At 37.8% G+C, this 25,938-nt stretch overlaps 1 protein-coding gene across 1 annotated transcript in view; it reads right to left on the bottom strand.

Annotated features, from left to right (window-relative positions):
* Window positions 1-25,938, bottom strand: part of LOC110028265 (HEAT repeat-containing protein 5B) — a 168,556-nt gene that overhangs the window by 45,111 nt on the left and 97,507 nt on the right. The window contains 7 exon segments of the mRNA XM_020730035.1: window positions 11,816-11,909; window positions 20,224-20,288; window positions 21,269-21,325; window positions 21,446-21,545; window positions 21,707-21,756; window positions 21,855-22,004; window positions 23,369-23,525. Of these exon segments, the coding sequence (XP_020585694.1) occupies window positions 11,816-11,909; window positions 20,224-20,288; window positions 21,269-21,325; window positions 21,446-21,545; window positions 21,707-21,756; window positions 21,855-22,004; window positions 23,369-23,525 (673 nt within the window).

Genomic DNA, 25,938 nt, shown 5'->3' with positions numbered 1-25,938 from the left:
CTCGGTGCGGATCGGGGGGGGGGGGGGGGGGAAGGTAGGTGTTGGGGGTTGTGTGTGTGCGGGGTGGGGGTGAGGTTTGGGAAGTCTAGCCTCCTGTTGGACTGAGACTCTCTCTTGTTGAACCTACTGGACGATTCAACCAGGCCCAAAGCTCCATGTCAATTATATAAGCTATAAAAAAATGACAAGCGATACCAACTTGAAGGCATAATGGACATAGTAATCATTCGTCCTTTCTTTATGTGCATAAATTCAAATATAGCATTTGCAGTCATCATTATCAATTAAGGCATCTGTCGATTTAAATTCAAAATAGTATGTTTTATTCATTATTAAAAAATGCTATCATTGAAATTTTCTATTATGAAACATGTTACCATGCTAAACATCATAGATCACCATTTCTTTCAAATGAATCACAACTATTAACTTTTTTGGGTTAAATTACTTGGACATTTACCGCAACTCTCAATATCTAAGTGGCTAAAGTATTTATAACATAATCGATTCTAACAAAACAATATGATTGATGCTAATCTAGTTCATAGGAAGTTCTAAAATCTATTTACTAGATGTGGGGCCACAATTTTAAAAAAAAACCAATTTTCAAACTTTAGGCAAGGCATTCCAAATGAGCTCACTCCTTTGGTGTTTCCCATACTGATGTCGGAGTTAACAAAATGATAATAGGAAAGAAAATATTATTATTGAAATCAAATGGAGAACTAAAACTAGATAACTGAAATAGGAAATAATGTTAAACATGACACAAAAACTCAATGCGAGTTGAAAGACATTAGGTGGACTAGAAGTGGTGGTAGGTGGTCAGAATAAGTAGGATGGGATGTTGGAGGGAGTCGGTTGCAGCAAGGAGGGGTTTATACGCGGTGGGTGAGGGGCGACTAGAAAGACTGTGAACATCAGGAAATGGCAATGAAGAGGACGATAACAGAAAAAGATGGCTAGGACAACAAGGCAATAACAACGAGAGATGCTAAGGGGTAGCTGGGAAGGTTGATGACTGTAAGAAATAACAAAGAAGGGCTACAATAGAGATGTAAACAAAGATGAAGGGTTATAACAACAATGACAATGAAAATGAAGGACTGGAACAACAATGACACAGGAGCAAAAGGCCTGGAACAACAACAGCTGTGAAGGTGGAGGGCTAGGATAATAGTGACAACAAAGAGGAGGAAGGGGAAGGAAATGGCGGTGTCTGGAACTGCAAAAAAATAACTGGGAACAACTACTCGGGGTGGGTGCAACAATGATGGGTAGATGAAGGATAATCACCATCTTGAAAGCGATATGCAGCCGAAACACCACTCAATCCTCGGATGGTGCTTAGAAGGGAGAAATGGATACGCCAGCAAACTGTCCTGAACAAAACTCATGATAAAGTTACACATAGACACCAAAATAGTAAATAAATAAACCAAGGATAATTAGGAGTGGGCCCCACTCCCATTAAGCTGCACTTCCACGCTTGGAAGGGCAGTCAACCCCTTAAATGCATGGACCAAATCGGTTCAAGTGCATCTGGGCATCAACATGCCCATGTAGACGTGATGTCTGCGTCAGTTTCTAGGGGTTGGGGGAGCTTCTAAATCATTCATTGAAGCCTCAATCTCTTTATATTATGGATTCAAGTTAGCTATGTTGAGAGTAGCGAAATTATTGCAACCTTGCAGCAAGTCAATCTAAGCAATATCATTCAACTTCTTGAGGATCCTGACAAGTCCATCTGCTTTGGATTTGAGCTTCCCAAAGGGTCACACTAAAAAATATATGCTCACGTCCATCCAAGATAACTCTGAATCATATATATCATTCCAAAGCATATCCTAATAGAATAAGTAGTCATCCTATTTTGACACAATCAGAGCTGGAACTGCACATGGATTAGTCTTCTTACAAGTAAGTCTCAAGCCATTAATTTTGTAACCTGATTCTCCCACTCCTCATACAAGGCTGAGTGTATCCGATAAATAGTTTTTTTTCCAGGAGGAATCAACTCTGGAACAAATGTAGGGCAGGCTGAGCAACTCTCATTGGCAACTACTCGGGAGGGGCCTCCTCTTCTTCCATAAAAGTATCTAAATTACACTAGCGGATCTTCTTTCCCACAACACTGAAGGAAGATTTCAAAGCTACAGTTCACCATGCCTTTTTGATCATCTGATTGTGGGGGTGCTGTTGAATTGAACTGAACTTTAATACCCAAGTTACTTCATGTAGCCTTCAAGAAGTAGCTCAAAATCTTCTCATCATCAGCATATTAAAATTTCCTCAACGGTAGTAATTTAGGAGGTAGGTTAACCGTATGACTAAAAAATCTTTAAATAATCTAATTTGGAGTTACAATGTACCAGGTGCGATTTGCTCTAACTCATGACGCCCTTGGACAACCAATGTCAGCCCTGATGATGTTCCTCTTATTGCTTCCAAAAAAAGTACTTTGTGGCACCATATTCACAAACTCTACATCAATGCCCAATACCTCTGGCTCACTACCCTCTAGAACAATAATTGATTTGTAAAGGAACTTGTTTATTAGTTAATGAATTGGGCTTATAGAGACTATACATTCTCACACATAAGTCCCTAGACTGCTCTATATTCTCTATTACACAATAGAACACTAAAATATATACAATTCTCAACACTCCCCCTCAAGATGGGCAAAAGATATACACTTTGCCCATCTTGTCATACAAACTAGATAGATCAAATGAGCTAAGCCCCTTGATGAGGTAGTCAACTACTTGCTCTCTCGTAGCTATATGACTTATCTCCACTAGTCCACTATCCAACTTCTCTTGATGAAGAGCATATCAATCTCCATATGTTTCGTTATATCGTGTTGTATCGGGTAGTTGGCAATCTTGATTGTTGACTTATTGTTGCAGATTGTTGACTTATTGTTTCATTTAAGCTCCTTGGTCCACCTTGAGCTCTACCAATAAAGTCTCGACAACTCCTAAGGTCATGTCCTTGTAATCTGCATCTGTCGTCGAGTTAGCAACTACAAATTTTTTGCTCTTCTAAGAGACCGAATTGCCCCGTATGAACATGCAATATCATTATGTGGATCTCCTGTCATCGTAATAGCTAACCCAATCATAGTCACAGCAGCCCTGAATGCCTGAATGCCATTTAGATACACCTTCCCTAATGCACTATTTAGATACATCAACACCTTCCCTAATGCACTATTTAGATACATCAGAATCTAATACACTGCATCCATGTAGCCCTTACTCGGATCATGCATATAGCGACTCACCAAGCTTACTGCAAATGATATGACGCGACGAGTGTGGCTCGGATAGATAACACAACCTACCAACATCTCGTACCTCTCATAATCAACTGGTTTTCCTGCTTCTGCGCTCAACTTTCTCTTATGATCAATAGGTGAAACTATAGGCTTGCATACACATACTTGCTCTAGATAGAAAAATCACATATGCACCACGAGTCACTTCAATCCCAAGGAAGCATATAAGTTGTCAAAAGCCCTTAACCTCAAATTCTTTGCTCAAACTTGTCTTCAGCAAAGCAAATTCTCTCTCATCATCATTAGAGACAAACATATCATCCACATACACTACAATAATAAAAAGCCAATGCTTACCATTGCACTCATGAGCCTATCAAACCAAGCTCAAGGAGACTGCTTTAAACCTTAGAGTGACTTCCTTAGTCTACATACCTTGCCCACTGTTTGGTTTGTGTCAAAGTCAAGGGGTATCTCCATGTACACCTCCTCTAGAAGATGCCCATAAAGAGAGACATTTTTTACATCCAGTTGGGGTAAGTTCCATCAACCATCTTCGCCACTGGTGCAAATGTCTCGCCATTGTCAAAGTCATAAGTCTAACTATACCCTTTCACCACAAGCTGTGCTTCACAACGATCAATCATTCTCTCAAAGGTCTGTTCACTGTCAAGACCCATTTACATCCATTTGCCCTTTTCCCTACTAGTAGCAACATGTGCTCCCACATTCTGTTCTTATCAAGAGCAGCATGTTCCTCCAGCACGACAACCTTTCACTGTGGATCCTTGTTAGCTAACAACAAACACTTATGTATAGAAACAGTGTCCAAATATCCATATACAGGTGATACGCTAGAGTATGAGACAAAATGTACAATGTTATTTGAGAAATCGAAACGATCAGGAGAATAACAATAAGAAGGATGGCCCGCATTGTTGCGAGAGGTCCGCTTTATGAGTGAGAGAAGGGAGAGAAATCATATCACATGTGTAATCAAAATCTGAGGTGGATGGGGTACGTGCCTCAAGGGTTAAAATAGATCGGAACAAGTGATGTGATGACACGACTTGCACGCTGGCACTATTCTCTCATTCTGCCTCCATGTATACACCCTCAGCTCCACTTGAGCTCGAACCCCACCATCTTCAAGCTTATTTTTCTCATTATTCGGCTCTTCCACAGCCGATCCCACACAATGGGACAAGTCATCATTCTCACATATACTAATCTCACGCTATCACTACTCTCCCCCTTGCCTCATACGTACAGTGTTTGGCAAGTTTTTTTATGGCTCCAATTCTGTAAAAATCACATCCATACTGACAATCAGTATCTTTTCTGTTTGGATCCAATAAACACAACCATTCGGGGTGGCAGAATAACACACAAAGCCATACTTTACACCTCTAGAATTCAGCTTCCCGCTTGATGGATTGTTATCCTTCACAAAACATACACAACCAAATACCTTCAATGGGAGGATCCCACCAATAATTTCTTTCGGCAACTCACGAGGAGATTGTCACTCCAACACTCTTAAGGGCATTTTGTTGATCAATTAAATGACTGTCAAAACCGATTGCCCCCAAAAGTACTTTTGAGACGTTCATCGAAATCATCATGTTTCGGGCTACCTCTAGACTGTGTATATTCTTCCTCTTTACAACATTTAATGTTGGAGTGTATGAAAATGCGGCTTAATGTTATATCCCTTGAGCTGACAGGTACTCACCAAATGTTTTGTTGGCATACTGTGTCCCATTATCACACATCAATAACTTCGCTACTGCAATTTATTGAGTCTGAATCACCCTGTGAAAGTCTTCAAAGCAGGCAAACACATCACTTTTGTTTCTCATCAAATGTAATCGAGCAACACGAGAAAAACACTCAATGAAAGTCACAAAACATCAGTAATCTTTCATTGAAGTTGTGGAAAAAGTTCTTCATACATCTAAATGCAATAAATCTAAAACACAAGAGCTCTTATTACCCGAACTAACATACAAGCTCCTGCTATGCTTACCAAACTCACACAAGTTGATTCAGACTCAATACATTAGTAATCAATAAAAGTCTTCAAAGTAGACAAGCACATCACTTTTGTTTCTCATCAGATGTAATCAAGCAACACAGAGAAAAACAATCAATGAAAGTCACAAAACATCAGTAATCATTCATCGAAGTTGTAGAACAAGGTCTCCATACATCTAAATGGAATAAATCTAAAACACAAGAGCTCTTATTACCCGAACTAACATACAAGCTCCTTAGAAATGTCAAAAGAAAAGCCACATTTTAGTTGGAGTAAGGTAGCACTCATGGATAAAAAATTTACTTGAAAGAAAGAAGCATACAAAATATTGGATATAATCATATAATTGGTACAACTCACTATCCTTACCAACCACAGGCTGTGTTGTACCATCAACGGTCTGAATGCTCTTTGGAACTGTTAGATCAATATAAAAAGAAAACTCACTAGTGGTACATGTCGCATGCCGAGATGCATCAAAATCTACCATCCATTCTGACAATCTTGTGGTGGACATAAAGGGAAGAGCATGCCTATCATGAGTACCTTTGGCTGAGTGAGCATAAGCAACAGTGTTCCCCTTCGATGACAATAAGGTGGATGCATCCCCAGTCATATCACCTGCCGCTCTCTGCTTTCTCTTCAACATCTCTAGAAATTGGTGATCCTCATCAGTAAAGGCCACCATGTCTCTCCTTCGTCCTCCGCTACCATTAGATTTGCTCGATACCCCCTCTTCCACCTCTATGGACAAATTCTTCAAAGTTGTAGCACCTGCAGGCCTCCTCCTAGGTCGAGGAAGTCAAAGCTGAGCGCATACCTAAAAGTCTACTCAACTCAGAGTGCAGCCTCAGACGACTCTCCTCCTGTATCATCGCGTCGATGACCTCATCCAACGAAGGAATCATTGCCTAGCTAGGAGGACTGATCTCGTCTGATCAAATATCGGGGTCATATGTGTCAAAAGCTGCATAGTCCTCAAGGGTGCAAAGATCTCTTTTTAGCACCTTTGATCACCACAGCTCAACATAAATGAGAAGTGATCAAGATCTTGCCACAATCACTCCAGCTCAATGGAGTGTTGAATCGATCCATCACCCGGTACGACTTCCTCTACATCACATTGAATCTGGAACACCCTCATGTGATTCTCAGCCCCAGCATAGGTCCACTTCAGCTTTTCCTAGATGTCCTTCACCTTTCAAATGTCATCCACTGATGAAACAATCGATAAAACCATCAAGTTGAGAAGCCATGTGGAAGGTAAAGCTTGTATGGTCCTCCACTTATCTCCCTCTAGTCTCTTCCCTACAAGAGTATTCTTGATCTGACGTGACCAAGTAAGGTATGTGGCCTATCTATCAGGTTTAAGATCCACGAAGAGATCTAGCTTTACCTATGTTGGAGCACGTCTAGAGGTAGTAGCTCCCGTTGAGATGCTAGCTCTCAGTATGAGACAAACCAAGACATTCCGAAATTCAAGATCTACCTTCCCCAAAAGTTACAATCCATCACTTTACGCAATTTCTCCATCACCTAACACCTTAAATCACAAGAATCCAAGTCTATATCACATAAAGAACAGAGTGAGGAACCAACAGAAGTACCACAATAGAGGCTCTCTCGCTTGGACAAGGCAAAAAGGATCCTGATATATGCTTTGAAACCATCGCTACTTCGCGCTGACACCCTCTCTTGCCTTCTCTTCCTAAACCTCGTCTCTAATTCGCCTTTCGCAACTACAGCCTTTCAGATGGAGTCACGTCTAGGGCTAGAAAAGGAAGCAATGTCAGAATCACAACCGACAAGGATAGTCGAAGCTCCCGTCTTTCTCATTATTCACTTCATTCACCCTGCTCGTAGGTTCAGGGCTAGCGAGGGAAGCAACGTTGGAATTGCAGTGCACAAGGATCACCGAAGCTCCAGTCTTTCTCATCTTCATCTACCTTCCCTAAAAGTTACAATCCTTCACCTCCCGCAATTTCTTCGTCACCTTACATTCTAAATTACAAGGATCCATCCCATAAATAAGAGAGCGAGGCAACAACAGAAGTCACACCCTAGAGGCTCTCTCGCTCAGACATAGCAAAAAGGAGCCCGATATACGCTTCGAAACCTTCACTGTTTCGCGTCAACACCCTCTCTTACCATCTCTTTCTAAACCTCGCCTCCAATTCGCCTTTCGCAACTACAGTTTTTCAGATACAACCGCGTCTAGGGCTAGCGAGGGAAGCACTGACAAAATCACAGTGCACAAGGACCGTTGAAGCTCCCTAATTTCTAAGTATCCGCTCTGTCCACACTGCTAGAGTATCCAGGGCTAGCGATGGGAGCAACATCGGAATTGCAGTGCACACGGACCGCCAAAGCTCTGGTCTTTCTCATCTTCCTCCCTACTTGCACTAGTAAGTCGCAACCCACGCTTGTCTTCCTCCCTCTTTTAGACTACAGTGATCAAAGTCCTTCCACCCCATGATTGAACCTGCCTTTTGTTCGATCCAGACTCCTCACTCCACCGCCGATGACGTGCAAGCCTCGCCACTTCTTCCCTTTTAACGTGACCCAACCGTCGAAGGATTTTCCTTAGCCTTGAACAATCCCCTCTCTGATACTAAATTGATTTGTAAACAAAAAACTTGTTTATTGAATAATGACTTAGTCTTTTATAGAGCCTATACATTTTTATAAATAAGTCCCTAGGCTTCTCTATATTCCTTATTACTCAATGGAACCCTAAACTATATATAGTTCTCAACAACTAATGTTAATCCTTGCGGAGTATCTCGCATGGGCTCAATTTAAATTGCTAGCACCATGAATGTTGAGACTCCTTTGCGAAGGCTTCATCCTCTCCTGTGTCACTATCCCCTCCTTAAACTTCTCTATACTCAGTGAAGGAGATCTCTCTTTTATCTGTCCAATCAGATGCCACATGGCCAAAATTGTAACACATGAAGCATTTACTGGTAAGGATGAATTTGGGAGTACTAGTGGCCTCCAATTTTCTCCACTCTATATGTGTTCCTTCTAGCTGAGTTGGTTTACGATTTCCATAGGTTGTAGTATTAATGCTTAATCATGGAGTTCAACTCTACATTTAAGATGTAGTTACCAAGCGAGGTTGCAACTGGTGAAGTTTCAATAACATATCCCGCCTGCAATGTATGGGTAGATACTTGTGTTGCATCTCCCATTTAGATGCAGTTACCACCGCAATAGAATCTTCATTAACTTGAAAATGATTAGCTTTACCCTTTTGTCTGTTCGAATAACCTTGTATTTAAGGACCTATTCCACAGCTTGAAGCCATTCAATGAAATATTCTAGATTCCTGTGACAGTCAAAATCCGAAAAATCCATTTTTACTTCAAGATCTTTGCTCCTCTGATATTCCATGAAAAATCCTTGTGATAGTGGTTCTTCATCAATTTGTTCTGTCGAATTAATATTGTGTGTACAGGTGGGAAAATATTTATGTATGTCATACGCACACAGTTTTGCATGTGTAATCCGGATATTTGGGGGGTATTAGAGGGTTATGTCGGTGTTATTGGGGTTAATATCCCCAATAACCTCACAAAACCCCTGAATGATAGCAAAAAATATGAGCGCGAACCGTGGAAAATATTGATAGGTTATTGGGAGGTTATTAAGATGTTAATGAGGTTAATACCCTCAATAACGTCTTAAAACCCCCCAATAACTGAGTTATTGTAAGGTTATTAGGGGGAGTACACACGTAGTTCTGCGTGCATACACCACACGTAAATAGTGCTCCTACAGGTGACATTTTCAGATCTTCTCCTCTCAAAAACAGCAAGCCTTTGTTGCAGCTGGAGATATTTCGGCTGCATATTTTCCATAAAAATTTTTTGGACATCTCGTTTTAGATTTCTCATAGGTAGCATTATGTCGTTTTCTCCCAACCATGCTTTCGACAATAGTCTCCTCGATGGTGTAGTTAGTGTTTAGGAGGTGAAAGGTATGGGTTGGACTAGAGTGGGAAAAATAGTTTTAGGGGCTCATTTAAAAAATTAGCAAGCAAGTTGAATTTTGGATTGACATTGGGCTAGGTATTGGTAGATTTTGGTAACCTTATGATAGGATTAGAATTAGGCTAACTCTAATACAAAATGATACCAGGTTAACCAAATGATAATAGAGAAAGCAAATTTTATTACTGAAATGAAATAGGAAATTACAACAAGATAACTAAAATAAGAAATAATAAGAAATAACGATGGTGGCCAGTTATGCGGGTTAGAAGACATTAGGTGGACAAAAAGTGGTGGTAGGAGATCGGAATGGGTAGGATAGGGTGTTGGAGATTGAAAGTTGCAGTAGGGAGAGGTTTCTGTGCATTGGGTTAGGGGCGGCTGGAAAGGTTGTGAATTGTAGGAAACGACAAGGGGAAGGCAGCAATAGTAAAGATGGCCAGGAAAAAAAGGCTACATAAAAGGGAAGAAGTTAGGTGGGGTTGGGAAGGTTGACGGCTGTAGGAAACAACAAAATAGGGGTTGGAATAACAATGACACCAAAAAGGAAGTGTTGGAACAACAACGACAACAAAGATGGATGGTTGGAACATAGGCAACTGTGAATATGGAAAGTTGGAATATTAATGGCAGCAAAGAGGAGGGAGGGGAAGGTGATGTCGACGCCTACGGAAAAAAAAATAAAAAAAGGCTACTCAGAGCGGCTGCAAAAATGAAGGGTGATGGCAAACAACGTGGAAAGATGTGAAGGGGTAGAGGAAGGATATTCACCACCTCATACGCGAGATATAGCCAGAGCACAACTACTCCCTTGGCTACAACTTTAGAAGAGAGAAACGAACACATGGGCGATTGTCCTCAACAAGTCTGACAATAAAACTAAACTTAGACACCAAGGAAAGCAAATAAATAGGCTGAGAAAACTAGGAGTGTGCCCCACTCCCATTGGGTTGCTCTTCCATGCTTGTAAGGACCGGCCAACTGGCCCCTTAGGCACCCAGATTGAATAGGTCCTAGTGCACCTAAGCTTCCACGTACCCATGCAGGCACAACACCAGCGTCAAATACTGTTGAACGATCATACTTCAACTTTATTTTTCTCATTTGTGTTTTTCAATGTATTATGCAGCTCTAGGAATTGCTCTTCTTGTTCTTGTACCGTTTTCTTATTAAAATATTGCGCTACATATATATTCTATTTGTTGTTAAAACATGCGTGCGAGTGAATTCCTTCCTCGTGTGCTATGAATAGCTATTTGCGTACATCCCAATCAATACAAGGGAGCCTTCATGGACTATTCATGTATTTTGGAAGCATTGGCATAATAAGAAATGGGTGAAGGTGTTGTGAGTCCATATCTCAAGAAATTGCATAAGAATTTTAACATTGTCATTGCCTTTGACCGGATAGCTTAGAGGTCAATATTGCCATCATATGTCTGCAAAGAATAAAATATGGGGAGACTATTAACCTGTTGAGAATCTATAGAAATGAACACCGATGTAGAGATAAGGAAAGATAGAGCTTTCCACAATTGCCTCGCAAAGGCACATCAATCGCATTAACCAAGGAAACTGAGACTAAAGCATCGAATCTTGGAAAGAGATTTCACAGGTGCTGAAATGGAAAGAAGTAAATGGGAAATGGGGCTAATTAATCAAATTAATAGCCCAAAATGCTTTGTGACAGACTTCTTATAGTTAGAAATAGCTTAATCTTCAACTTTGGAGGATGAAAAACAAGGAATCATCCACTAAACTATAGTGGTAACCGAATCAGGGACAGAAGTGCCGAGAAGAAGCAGCGTGCCAATAGGTTCATAAAAGGAAATGGTAGCCTGAAGTTGAAGAGGACCAAAAAAAAAAACAGTGAAATAAGAAGTATATATAAATCAACTGAAAAAAATCACATAATAAAAGTCAAAATAAATACTGGAAGTTCTAATAAATTATGCCACGTCTATTAATTTGAGAACACAAGCACGCTGAGAGGAAGTCATAACCATCATCCAATTGAAGAGGAACTCACATTAATGAAACATTTATATTTAACTTCCTAAACAAGCCAAGCATAGTAAACATCATTTTCAATCAAACTTTTTTTTTTACAAAGCCTCAATGCAGCAGAGTTTTTTCCCAAGGCAATAATATTTTATAGAAAATTCTGCCTACTTTGTAACAGGTCTTTAACATCGCATTACTGAATGAGAAATGAGTGGCACCAATTTGAGGGATTTCGCTTTCAATATTCGGCTAAACTTGGGGCAGCTTTAGTTTTCTATTTTAGCATTAAAAGATCATTTTTCAACCAAGGTTTCAAATAAGTTTTCCCAGAAAACAGATTTTCAGTAACAATTTGAAAAAGCCACGAGTAAGCTATTATTCAACGAACACCAAATCTGCCTCAGCTTTGTACAACAAGAATTGAGGAATAAAACCAACGCATGCAACAAACAAACATGGTTTAAAGAAAGACTGTTTCAGCATAAAACAGGATACCATTTTATGTAGTATTGACAACCACCGTGAAGGACAAGTCGGGCAAGATGCATAAAGAAGTCTTGTAATTGTTGAACGGACCAGAATAACAATCCTGCTAAACAAACGATTTCTCATTAAAACTAATCCAGATGATACATGGGATAAACCAGCTTAGTAATTAAAGTATAAATGACCATCTGCATGGCATGAAAAAATTATGAAGGATGCATCTATTATACAGAAATTAAGCAGGCAAGTTGGTCCCTTGGATTCTAGTCCATAAATCTCACAAAAAAAAAAAAAAAACCAGCAAATGTCAAGTAGCCTGCCCACTAGCCACTTGGTATCAAAATAGAGGGTGGTTAAAGCACCTTACTACCTATTTTCTAAATTACTTCAGTGTTAAGTGAAGCTTTGCATTTGTTCCAAATTTAACTGCAGCATCTTCTAAGTGATCATTCCAGGTTCAGCTGCCTTTCCTCTTTATTTAAAGCAAAAAGAGCATCGATATGATACATAGACAGTGCAGCTTTCAAAGAATGAAACCTTACGAGTTTCGGTTTTTTTTTTTCATCTTTCTTTCTCATTTATGAATTGAGCAACTCAATGTAGTAGTCTATATGTAGCCAAATTTGCGCTAAATTTTCATCTGATCTTTTTTTTTTTTGTATTAGAATAAGGAGATCAGGTATGTGAAGAAGAGAAAGAGACATAATGGACCTGGCAACTAGGTTTGAGAAACCAAACTAACGCGAGGTCTTGGGGCTGAACCGTGCCCCAAGCGAGAATTACTTCCCTTCTGTTTCCGTTTCCCGCCTATCCATCTTCAATTTATATGTGTGTTTGTTGAGTTAGTGTTGTGTTATGTTGTAGTTATTTCAGATTTCTACCTGGATGTGTTTTCCATTGCCAGGGTATCCAAGGACAGATGATGTTCCATTTGTATCCTGATCCAAGGTAATATTTGTCATCTCTAATTCCCATCCTAACTTTCCACCTCCACTGCTCTTTTCCACCAACCAGTTCCTTGTCCCCTTGAACTTACCACCCCTAACTTTCCAAATTCCTATTGTCTGTGATCTTCCCTTCGAGCAACCATTTCCACTTCTTACTGGTTCGCTAGTCATTCGCCTCCTTATTGTGTTGTTGTCGACCCGAGCCTCTCCCTTGCCCACCTTGCAAATTCAGCCTTTGTATTCCCCGATTCCTACTTGAGGTTACCGCATGCTCCACCCGCACCCTCTCGCATGCTAACGATCGCAGTTTGCCTCCCTACTGCGCCTCTCTTGGTATGCTGACTCTCCCTCCCGCATGCAAACAGTTGCAATATAACTCCCGACCGTGTCACGGGCCTGCTCACCTCGCAATTGGAGTCGCAACCCTCCCTTCTGACCCTAACTAAACCACCAGCTCCCTCCTACTACCGCCCATATCCTTCCTCGAGCCTCACGCGACCTGTCGAAGGGTTGTCGCCTTCCTAGCCCTAGGGGGAATTCGGTTGCTCGTTGTGTTTTGTGTCCTTGCTTTGACATCTTGATTGTAACCGTTAGGTTTGAGAAATAATATTTTGCATTCCTATCGGATTTAGATTAACTCTGACATCACAAACATAATTATTACTTATAGTTTTAGGGCACCCTTTACATAGAAAAGGTCTTCCATACATGCTAAAAATCATTTGAACTAATATGTGAAAAAAAGTATCATTTGACTAAATATTATTTGACTATGACGAGCTAGCATTTAACTCAAGCCAAACGAAACTCTACTTAAAGAAATAGAAGGTGACATTGTCACACCCCAACTGCCCGAAGGTTGCCGCCACCCTCCCTTCTGGCCCTAACTGTGACCACCAGCTCTCTCGTACCACCGCCTTCCCATATCCTTCCTCAAGCCTCACGCCACCTATCCAAAGATTGTTGCCTTGTGAGCCCTGACAGAATTTCAATTGTTCATTGTGTTTTCTATCCCTGCTTTGACATCTTGATTGTAGTTGTTGGGTTTGAGTAATAATATTTTGCATTCCTATCGGATCACAAACATAATTATCAATTATAGTTTTAGGGCACCTTTACATAGAAAGGTCCTCCATAAATACTAAAAATAATTTGAGTTAATATGTGAAAAAAAAATCATTTGACTAAATATTATTTGACTCTGATAAACCAACATTTAACTCAAGCCAAACGAGATCTACTTTTAAGAACCCCACCCCCTCGATTTAAGGGTCAATTGAAGTGCACCAGAGGCAAATAATTCAGTCAAACTAAATTCTAAATTCTCAAACAATTTAGTCAAACTGAATTGCAGAATCAGGACCCAGTGAATAAGAAACTAGCCTAACTAAATTATCACGGCATACATGATATATTGTATTTCATAATCCATTCATATTCATACCCGCAAGCGTAGAAAAAACATAACCTCAAAACATGAAAACTATACAGAGCTACTAAATCCAATATAAATAAAATATATACCAAAACATATGTACAAGCTCCCAAAATTATAAGTGCGAAAGTTATACAAATCACACCTGGCTACTCTCCTAAGTGCTCGTTGCCCCTATCTAAAAGTCAATAACGTAAAGTGAGCAACAATTAGATTAGAGATATAATCAAATCTAAAATAAGATTTTATACACAAAAAGAAATCAGCGTGCATGCTCATATGCCATTATACATGTCTACACATAAATCAAAATATGATAAAAACATAAAAAACATTAAAAGAAAAGTGAATAGTGCAGAAATCAAAACTGTTGTACAAACCTATAAGTCATAAACATGAAATCAAAAGTATAATAAAAAATATGTTCATAAATTGTTTATCATATGTAATCAAAACAATGTCATTTCATAGGTGTTATTTCGTAATAATGTCACTTGTAAATATACATATCTCAATTTTTTTCATGTTCTGTCACCATGGGTCGTCACACTGCCCAAAAGATCTATACACTATCTATAAAGAATGAGCCCCCAACATAATAGTTATCAATATCCCCTCTGATACAAACGATTCTCTACGTTTTGTCGCCTCCTGATTGCAAGTGTCAAATGCACAACAATGGCAAATGCATAATAGTTATCGATATTGTAAGAAAAGTTAACTGACATTCATACATTTCAAGCAGGTACTCATTTACAATACACAAGAAGTCTAAATGCAACAGTGTCAAATGCTCAATCACATAAAACCAACAAAAAGTTATTTTTCTTAAATTAACAAAAGATTAATTCACCTGATTTGACGGAGCAGCCATACAACGAGTTTTCCCATGTTCGTCTTAAGCTCGTCGTCTCGTGTAAACAACCTGGGGTTCGTAGGCAACATAGGATTTCATAAAATTTTGTTCAATATGTATTAACCCAAAACATAACTTTTATACCCAAAACATACCTCAAATGGCCTCCTCTACATAAATTCATTTTTCTGAAATCGCCTATTTTCTCCCCAACTTTTTCTAACACATTAATCTCATTTCCCACTCATTAATTTCGTGCTAAAAACCATATACAAGCACGAAAATCACTTTCGGCACTTCCAACACAAGTTCGTGCTTTTGTCGGCCACCGAAAATGAAATATGCACAAAAATAGATGCAAACATCAAAACAGAAGAAAGAGCAAGGAAATGAAAGTTTCAAATAGCATGAAAAAGGAATTCACACTGATTGAAACCACACCAGACGTGCGGCTTCCTTGGTGTCGCCCAACCCGCCTGCTCGCCCCTTGCACTATAGCAAGGGTCGCGAGATACTTGCCGAGCCACAACCGAGAAGGAGAATAGGGAGGAGAAAAAAATTGGAAGAGGAATTTCGAAGCTCTAGCAACCCCCAATCAAACTAAATATTGCAAAGTAAGTCGGCTGGGAATAATAGATGCGGGATTAGGGAGAAGATTAGGTTAATGAAGGTTTAATTAAAGTAATTAAATTTATAACTTCAATATTTTATATTTTCTCATCCGTTCATAATTTGCACACAGTACTTTATAACAAATTGATCAATTTAATGCGTGGAATTTTATAAACTTATTTCAATTGAATTCTGAGGATGGAAAATTTGGGGTATTTTTCAAATTTGTAGAATTTTACCCAGTTTCGCGAAATGTGGGCTTTACATGCATACATAGTCGTTGTGGAGGTTGACTTGGATAGTGCATAACTCTTGGAACACTTTAAACAAGATGGACATCACAGCCAAACTATCCTTATAAAGGTTCCAGAGAAAGGACTTTTATCATGACATGGTTATGGTGATTAGACCCATCACAAATTCTTTTAGTCTTTTGAAAACTTACTTAAAATAGTTAAGCCTTCCTCTAAGTTCTAAAGTGATTAAAAAAACCATTGGACTCCAGCAAAAAAAAAAAGCCTTCATGAAAGAGTAAGTTCCTTTCTAAAGGTGGAAAGATTCATTTGATCAACTTTTTCTAACTTTCTAACCCTTTGAGCTTCTCCTTGTTGTAGATTCTGAAATTTTTCATCAACAAAACCAATCATGTAAGAAGTTACTCATGGAACAAAAATGATGAAGATAAAGGTCTTGTCCTGATCAAACAAAAGAACATATATAGACCTAAGAAATTTGGAGGTCAAGGCGTTTTAGAACCAAAATATATTGATACTATAGTTAACCCGAGCAAACGACAAATATTTATTATTGAATTCAAATGGTTACAATGACGATAAAACAATTCAAACATATAACTAGCAAGAGACAATGATGACTCAACATACATAAGGAAGAAACCAAAATGGCCCTTTTTATAGGAGTGCGATAGATCCGGACGGTGGAAAGTAAACTATTGTAGGGCTAATAGTTTGCTAATGCTGTGGTGCTGGAGGGACAACAAGGGGAAATCAACAGTCTGCAGAAAGGAATGGGGATAATTGACGTCCCGCTGGAAAGTGCAGGGGACGGTGGACTGTGATGGAAAGGTAACGATGATCATCTTGACAACACCTGAAAGGTGGACAGTGGTCGGAAAAAGGTGACGATGTTCTGGACAGCAGCTTGAATGGTGAATAGTGACCTGAACCTGAAGGGTGGACAACAACCGGAAAAGGACAACGACGGTTTGGACAACAACCTAAAAAATGGACAGCAACCAGAAGAGGAAGACGACGAACTGGATAGCAACCTGAAGGTTGGACAACGACTCAAAGATGAGGACAAAGGCCTGGACAACGACCCGAAGAGGACTATGACAGAATGGACAACAACTTGAAAGGTGGACATCGACCAATAGAGAGGGAGAGCAGCAGAGTTAATCATCAACATGAACGCGTTATAGCCGGAGCATATTTTCGCAGTTGGATACAACCCTCAGAAGGGGAAAAGAGGCCACAAGCTGAAATCAGAAACTATTAAAAGCTAAATTCTAAGCAAGCACAGAACACATATATGTAATAGAAGCTAGTAGATAGGAATAGCAGGTCGCATGAAAGGAAAGAAAATAAAAGCAAAGGTACTATAATAGGAAAAGGCTAGGACAGAAAAGGGAAGTGGGTAAGGAAAGTGAGGGAGGGGGCAAGGAATCAAATAGAAAAAAAGGAATGGCTACAATATTGTAGCTACTACAACACTATGTTTGTGATACTGTAGCAGCTACAGTATCATGACCCAAGCTCTCGCATCAATCCTCCATAGTTGGGGGAGCTTTGACTTCATTCGTGGAAGCTTCTGGTTCCTTGTAGCACTGAGTCAAGTCTATCATGTTGATGGTAGCAGAGATATTACAATCCCCTAGGAGATTGATAATGTAGGTGTTGTCATCCCACAACACATCTTGATAGAATAAATATATAACCACTAGGCCGATCCTAAGTTGAGGCTGCATATATATGTAAGTTCCCGTAATGTAACTTTTCAGCCCTTAAAGTCTAAAACCTTCTAGGGTGAAATCTGTGGCAGATTGCATCAATCTCAAGGACCTGGATTCTATTGAAGTGTTTTCTTCCCCATCTAGCTCCTAATACAAATTTCACAGTTAGACTCCATCCCTCCTATCCAGACATCCGAGGATAGGTACCATATTGAACTCAATCGAACATCTAAATAACTCCCTGAAATCTTCCAGACATGGCACAAAAGACACATCTCTGATATGCGGGACCTCCCTCAGTAGAGGCAATTCAGGGATGAGTTTATGGATGTAAAAAATCTGAATTTCTCTTCTCAAGGTTTGTCCGATGTCTAATTTCAATTTCCCAAAATCATCGCCCCTTTGGACACTCAAAACCAATCCTGTCGATACACATCTTAATGCCTGCAAAATGCTAGTCTGAGGCATCATAATCTCTTACTTTGTCAAAATGCCCATTCATGAGATTTGTTATCTTTTAAAATAGCTACTATTACCTCAGCTAAAATCTCTATCTTGAGGTCAACTGAAATAGATGGCATGTCTTCCTCGTTGAATAAAAATTGAGAATCCTCTCTCAAGTTCACATCTTCTGAATCACCGTTCATTTCTTCAACTAGAAGTTGATTCTCCTACTTTGTGTCATTACTGTCTTCAGTGTCTATTGTGTTATTACCCCATCTTTCAAAAATGTCTGCTGGGACGAGCAGAGATGGGCAGTGGCCTGCTGGAAATTGCAGAGTATGGAGGGACACAACCAGAAGATGGCAACAATTTGAAGGGTGGACAGCGGCTAGAAGATGTCCAAGGTGGCATGGACAGCAACCTAAAGGGTGGACAGCGACCGGAAGATGCCCAAGGCGGTCTGGACAGCAACCTGAAGGGTGGACAACGGTTGGAAGAGGACGAGGTGGCCTTGACAACAACCTGAAAGGTGGACAGCGGCTCGAAGAGGAGGACGATGGTCTAGACAACAACCTGAAGGGTGGAAAACGACTGGAAAACTAACGGAGGAGTTGGGATAATCGAACCTCGGACAAGTTACCGCGGGAGTACCTTCTTGTCATCGGACAACCCTTGGAAGGGAAACATACCTTAGAGGCTACAAGATGAAATCAGAAACCATCAAAATCTGAATTCTAAACAAGCACACAACACATATATATAATAGAAGCTAGTATATAGGAATAGCAAGTCAAGGGAAAAGAAAGAAAATAAAAAGGAAAGGTAATATAATAGAAAAATGCAATGATAGGAAAGGGAGGTGGGCAAAAAAAGTTATAAAAAGGACCAGGATTCAAATAGGAAAAGAAAAGAAGCAACGCTCCCACGTCATATATTCATGTGAATTATAACTCCTTATCAAGTCACATCATGCAAATCAAATATTTGTACATTCATGACAGCTTCTAACGAAAATGTTAAAATAAAAGTTTGGATTGATATTTCGATCTAAAATTTTCCTTTAACAAAGCTTCACCATGATCTTCTAATAATGGCTCTCGATCCTAGTTGTTTGATGAGAATTCTTCTCCCCTACTTTTAGCTAGCATCTTCAAGAGAAATGGATCACTCCTTTTCATCTCTTTAATCAAATTTTAAATATTTACAATGATATATTCATATTAGACTAAATTCAATCATCGACTCACCAAAGCGGTTGTTCCCTCTTAGAGGCATTTTATTGGCTAATTCCTTATTATCATTTTAGTGCATGGGCATATTATCACTTATTCTTGGATTTGGAAAGCATGTACACCTTTCAAGTTTCAGGGTTGAAGGTTACCTTAGAAAGGCTTCCTACCATATCTCTCATTTGGGCATTAGAATCTCTACGAGTTGTCATATGTAATTCCATCCTAACTCTCTTCATGAGGAGACTATGCTAAGGGCATTTAAGACAACCCATTGCTATCGAATATCTGGAGAATTCGACCACATGATTTTCTAACACTGTCAAAGGAAATAAAAGTAATTTTGGTTCAACACACTCTCTCAAGCCTAATTTTGGATGGAATCTAGTCTAGGAAACAAAATGGAAAATGTCTTAAAGAAATGAAATGCCTTAAACCTTCAAGACAAGCCTCTAGATCATTCTAAAGCTACTTTTATCTTCCTATTCACTATATCAATAATTTTTTGTTAGATTTTTTTATATTTTAATCATAATTTTGTATCTTTTTTTCTTACTATTAAAGAAAAGGGCTAACTTGTCAACCAAAAATAAATAAATTAATGGTAAACATAAATTGTTGATGACAAATAGTATTCCACAAATTGCCAAAAATAGACAAGCTCGTTAACCTATCAAAGATAGCATGATTTGTTGAATAATAAAAGAGTAACAAATCATTAAACAATATCTCTGGAAATGCTTAGAGATGTAGAAACCAGTAATATACTTGTATTTCAAATTTAAAGAAAAATTTACAGAAACTTGCACCTCCAACCTTGACCTGCCATTGTTAGATAATAAAGAACTCAAGATGTCTCTCATAACGAAGCAAATTTCTAAAGTCTATCAATCCAATAAAAATATATTAAACTTTTACATACTCTGAGTCAGTTTCTTCATCAAGCATACGGAACAGGTCTTCTTCAATCTTCTCATTGACCATACTCTGTTTGAAAGTATTAAATAAAAAAAAGTAAGAAACAAAGACATTTTTAATGTGTACGGCATAAAGGCTCGCAAGGAACAAATGAAATGGGAACTCCCTTGAAAAATTAATAGGCCACCGTTACTCTTCTTCTCTAATCTTAAACCACATTATGAGCAACATGAATTCCACATCCTAATGCCAAATTCATGCTCTAATCATCAAACAGCTTGGTTATACATCAATAACCACAAATATATATTTGAAGCACTAAATAAACCACAAAAAGACAATTATGATCGTTGCACTGCATGATTACACAACTGAAAATGAAGTTCTCATAATGACATGGTAAACTTTTACGGAAACTGTATCAATGAAGAACTTGAAAAAGAATTCATGCCCCTATTTATAGAGAATGTCACCTACTCAAGAATTTATGAAGGATGATAGAAAAACATAAAAATGCAGAACCAAGTGAATCTATCCTTAAAAAAATGGTGGTGACAATCTAACAAAACCCAAAGCACCAGGTTACAGTGTATAAGATGAGAAGGATCTTTCATTTCTTTCTATCTTCTAGGAAAATGCATAACAAACCATGCAAAGCAAAGAAGAAATATGGCTGCAACCAATTCCCTTTCTGATTTACTAACAGTTCCACTGAGAAAGAACTAAGGTACACTATATTGTACTATGCTGTACATAATCTTTCACAGGTGTTGGTTTCATTCTTCATCTTTCTCAAATTTCATGATCCATGCAAGTAATCTCAATCGATTATAACTTGAACTGCAAAGTTGCAGCGAAACAGTATATCTTTAAGAAAGAATACTGAGGTATTTACATAGGACCAAATTTCTAATCGCCCGACAAATATGATCTCTGTTTCATAATTGTTTTGTCAGAGCAACTCTTTATTCTTAACTAAAATTGAAGAAATGGTAGCAATGACGAAAATAAGTGAAAGAAGAAAAAGGGTTGCTAAGGAAAATGCTTACAGGATATTTTTCAATAAGATGACGGAGAGTAGAGACGGCAAGATGTCTAAGACTTGGCTGTTGAAAAGAGTTATTATTCAGCATTAAGATGAAATAAAAAACAAAATGCTAGAACAAATGTAAAAAACTAATGTTCTCCTAAATTACAGTTAGAAAAATTGATGCTCACAGGGTCACCTGTCTTGAGGATAGCGTGGGCAACAGAGATTGAACATGATTGTGAATTGAAACAGCTTGTGGTGCAAAAAGTACAAGTTGTTGTGTGAATCGTACAGACCTGAAAAATGGCCATGCTTACGCAGTTGTGTACCAACCATCAACTAAAGAAAAAGAAGTCATATTTACAAGAAAAGAATATCTATTTCCAAAAACATCTTACAGCCCTCCATTTACCAACAGATTTACAGTAGGACAATAAAATATTCAAAAGAAACTTACTCAAAAAGAGTTGATATCTCCGGGCAAGCACTTATTTCTGCAATAACAGACTAAAACAAGAAAATAAATAAATAAATAAAATATTACTTTGAGGATAAATGAGATGAATGTCACTCGTTCACTAAAACAAATGAAAACTTAGTCAAACCTTGCAGCGTGAAAAGAAGGTGCTACCAGGAACAAGCTCAGGACCAAGAACTGCCACAATAGCGTTAACAATGCGTCCTATCTCTTGTCGAAGTTCCACAAACCCATTCTCCTCACCTAGTAGAATTTCCATAACAAGGAAGAGTGTTGCCTAAAAGCCAAAAGCAACGTGATATCATCATTTACGAACCATGCAGAGCAATCCTAGTCTTTTATCAAACACGGTTTCAAATAAATGAGAAAATATATACAATAGGAAGTTGTTTTCTTTCATACTGGAAAGTTTTTTTGTTAAAACAGACTCGCCAAATAATAGAAAAGATGATAAAATACAAAAGAAAAGGCAGGTTTTAACCTTGCTCACTTAAAAACTTGTAATAGGAAACGAACCTCATCATAATTCTTAAGCAAGTTTTACCAGGTATGCACCCACCAAACCCGCAAATTTAATCAAACAAAAAGGCACCCAAACTACAATGTTACCCTGTTAAAAGCACAATCGGTAACAAAGAAATTATAAGCAATTCCATCTGCATCGACAAAATTTTAGGACTTTTTTATTAGCAATTCCATCTGCCTTAACAAAGAAATTATTAGCAATTCCAACTAGTTCTCTGTAAGTTAACAAAGTCCTATTCACGTAATATAAAATCAGTAGGGAGGTAAAGAGATGAAGTTTTAAGATTTGTAATATTTATTCTATTTTCAATTAGGATATTCTACGTTTGTTTGATGTTCAAGTATCTATTTGGATAAATTCAGTATAAATTTAACTACCATCATATTTGATATCCTATTTCTATAAATACGGTGAGTTATGCTTTGTAATGAGTGATGCAACTATTAAAAAATGAATTGAAGTAGCTGTGTTTTCGTGGCCTCCCTTCGAAGCATTGATTTGCATATCGCATTAAAGCCCTCCTTGGTACTCCTATAAAAGATTCATCTTTCCCACTACACCTCTTTGTATAAGGAGGCATATAGATGATAATTACAAGAAATGTAAATAACATCAGCACAGTATTCCAAGCTCATAATAATGTATCGGCTAAATAATCGAGCCCTTCACTGGAAGACAATACACAGCATTCTTGGACAAATAAAAGGATATAAATTTTCCTAAAAACACCCTGTATTGATCCAGAACCACCAAAAAACGTGGATGGATACCATTTTTTCATGGAACCATGGAGCCACATCAATAACCTTTCTAAAAGAAAAAAATAATTCAGATGTATTCTTCCCATTGCATAGAATAAACCAAACTTTTAAATTTGGGTAATGTAATGCGTACAAAATAGGCACATTTAAATTGATCAATGCAGTAAAACATAAAGGCTATCATTATTTAATAGCAATGGGACTACAACAGTACTCCAGAAAACTCAAAAAACCATTTTGGATTTCAAAATGCAAAAGTTCATAAAATGTGTAGAACACTATAGCTAAACATCGACGAATACTGAAGAGAACACAAAATAAGAATTATAACCGTGAAGAACTTTCAAGAAGTACCTGCACTTGGGGAACAAATGATAAACCAGCAGCTTCAATGATTAAAAGCAGTGCATGCAATGACCATAACTGAAGAGTAACATTTGAACTCTTGGCTAGTGAAGAAACTGAGCTCACTGTTGCTGGCACCAAAGAAGATAGAGCCATTCCTCCTACACTGCATTCCCAACACCAAAACTAAATGCCAGATAACTTTCGAAAAAGAGCATAACGGAAAATATATAAATATAACACTGAAATTAAATGTTAAGAAAAAAATAAACACAGAATTAACAAATATCAAACTACTGCCATCATAAATGCAGACGAGCAAAGACAAAAACACCACAATTGGCAAGATTAATTATCTGATTAATTGTGGAGAGTCTTTTTACAAGTCAACCAACTGACCCCCAAAAACCATGGCAAAAACCATGTCGGGCAGGTCAAGGGGTTTAGCTGACTTGCAAAGTTGCCCACATTTAACTAAAGGAGAACGAGAATTGAAAAAGCTTTATTTTGCCAAATCAGAAAGAGATAAATGTATCTTAATTTACTAGAACTAAATGAAAATATGACACTAAATAGGACGCAATGGAGAAAAAGGATTCATGTAGCTTCATGTAGAAAAGGATTCATGTAGCCGACCCCACATAGTGGGATTAAGGCCTTGTTGTTGTTGTTATAGAAAGAGATAAATGTATCATTAAATCCAAATAATGATACCAGATATTGGATAAGCATATTGTATCAGTCAAGAATAATAAAGTCACCATATTTAGTTGCTCAGGTTCTCTTTAAAAAGAAATGAATCTGAAAACATTTCATTTTATTCTTATAAGATATCTATAACGATTTGAAATTATGAAATCACGGTCTAGAAAAAGCTTATACCAGGACAAAAATGCAATAAGGATTTAGTATAAAATTAAGGGTCTGTTTGGGGCAGCTTGTGTGTTTCAGGATAAACATCTTATCCTGAAACGTGGTCCACGGGTCGACCTACGGTCTGCGTTTAGTGTACAAAACTTAAACGCGACAGGCAGCATTTTCAAAAACGCGTAAACCAAACGGTTAGACAACGTTTTCAAAAACGTCGCTGCACTTATAAGCTGCCCCAAAGGGGGCCCTAAAGCTCATAAGAATACAAACCAGATTCTAGAACTATTCATGATTAAAAAAAAAAACTTACTAAATTAATGTTTCCTTGACATCAACTAACTTTTATTCGCATGTTTGTTGATAATAACTAGCTTCACCTATATAAAGTAAATTTATCAGAAACTATTGAAAGTTTATAATTCGTGCAACAAATGTTTTCTAACAATCAAAACTGCCGAAGTACAAACCAAACAAAAATAAGCCTGCACATGACATTCTCCACAAAATGTATGGCCAACTTGTTAACGTAAGATAAATATAAACGAAGAATGGCAGATAGTTTCTTTCAAACAAAATTTAGCTTGACACAGATCTAGCGTTCCTAGATGACATTCAAGAATCAACAAATGGTGTGTGTTTACAAGATCATAAGCAAGGGGATGCTAAATAACAACAAAAGGATTTTGAGGCGGTGCGGGCGAATGTCAAGATCAGTCCAAAAAATATAAAATTTCCCAAGCGGGAACAAATAATCAGGCGATAGAAAATAATTACTAACTAATACATCATCCAAACAAAATGAAAAATCCACTAACGATAAAAACTTAATTAAAACAAATAAATTTATATTTCTCTAAACTTACATGACTTCTATTAATGTTTTATCCTCTACTCTCGTTTATACTCAAAAAATTCGACATTACAATATTAGTTTAAATCACAGTGAGCTATAAACAACTAATAATTACTAATATTTCTACGCTACGAAAACATAAATAAGAAAATAATATGAATGTTAATTAAAAAAATATAAAACACTATTAAAAAATAAACTACAATTTACTTATTTCAAATTTTATCATTCAAGAAGGTCCACGGTATTATATTTTATTACATATGACTTTGCCTTATCTATACCTTATCCTTTACAGTAGCCATAGGAACGCCATCCAAATTATACCAATTATAATATCTTAATATCAATAACAATTTTCAATAACGAGAACCTTGTTTATGAGATGCTTGATGCTACAACATCATTCAAAACTATGGGAATAGGTGCTCGCTCAACTTCTCGTCAACTTCATCTCTCTTCTGGCTCTCGCTTTATCACATCTTCCCCTTCTTCTCCATGGTTCATCTCTGTCAAATTGAATTTCTGCTCTACAGTTTTGATTGTTGATCGCCCCCTTCTCCGTTTCTACAAAAATCAGAAACTGGTCCTTAATTTTAGAAGCGTTGCAAAAGCTAGATGCAGGCAGAAAACAATGATATCATGGGTTATGAAAATCAATGAAGATCAAACACGTGTTCTTGAAAAAAGTAACAGACACACCAATTGCCAAGGAAAGAGAAAAAGCATTCTTGAGATTAAAAATTCAAAAAAAAATCTCCAAAATATAAAAATAAAATCAAGAAATACAAATTAGTATTAAAACAACATATTTAAGTCTAAAAAAAAAAAAAAAAAAAAACCGGCTATTTAAAGG

Source organism: Phalaenopsis equestris, unplaced genomic scaffold, assembly GCF_001263595.1.
Source record: "Phalaenopsis equestris unplaced genomic scaffold, ASM126359v1 Scaffold000507, whole genome shotgun sequence".
NCBI classification, from domain to species: Eukaryota; Viridiplantae; Streptophyta; class Magnoliopsida; order Asparagales; family Orchidaceae; genus Phalaenopsis; species Phalaenopsis equestris.
This window is presented reverse-complemented; position numbering and strand designations above follow the sequence as displayed.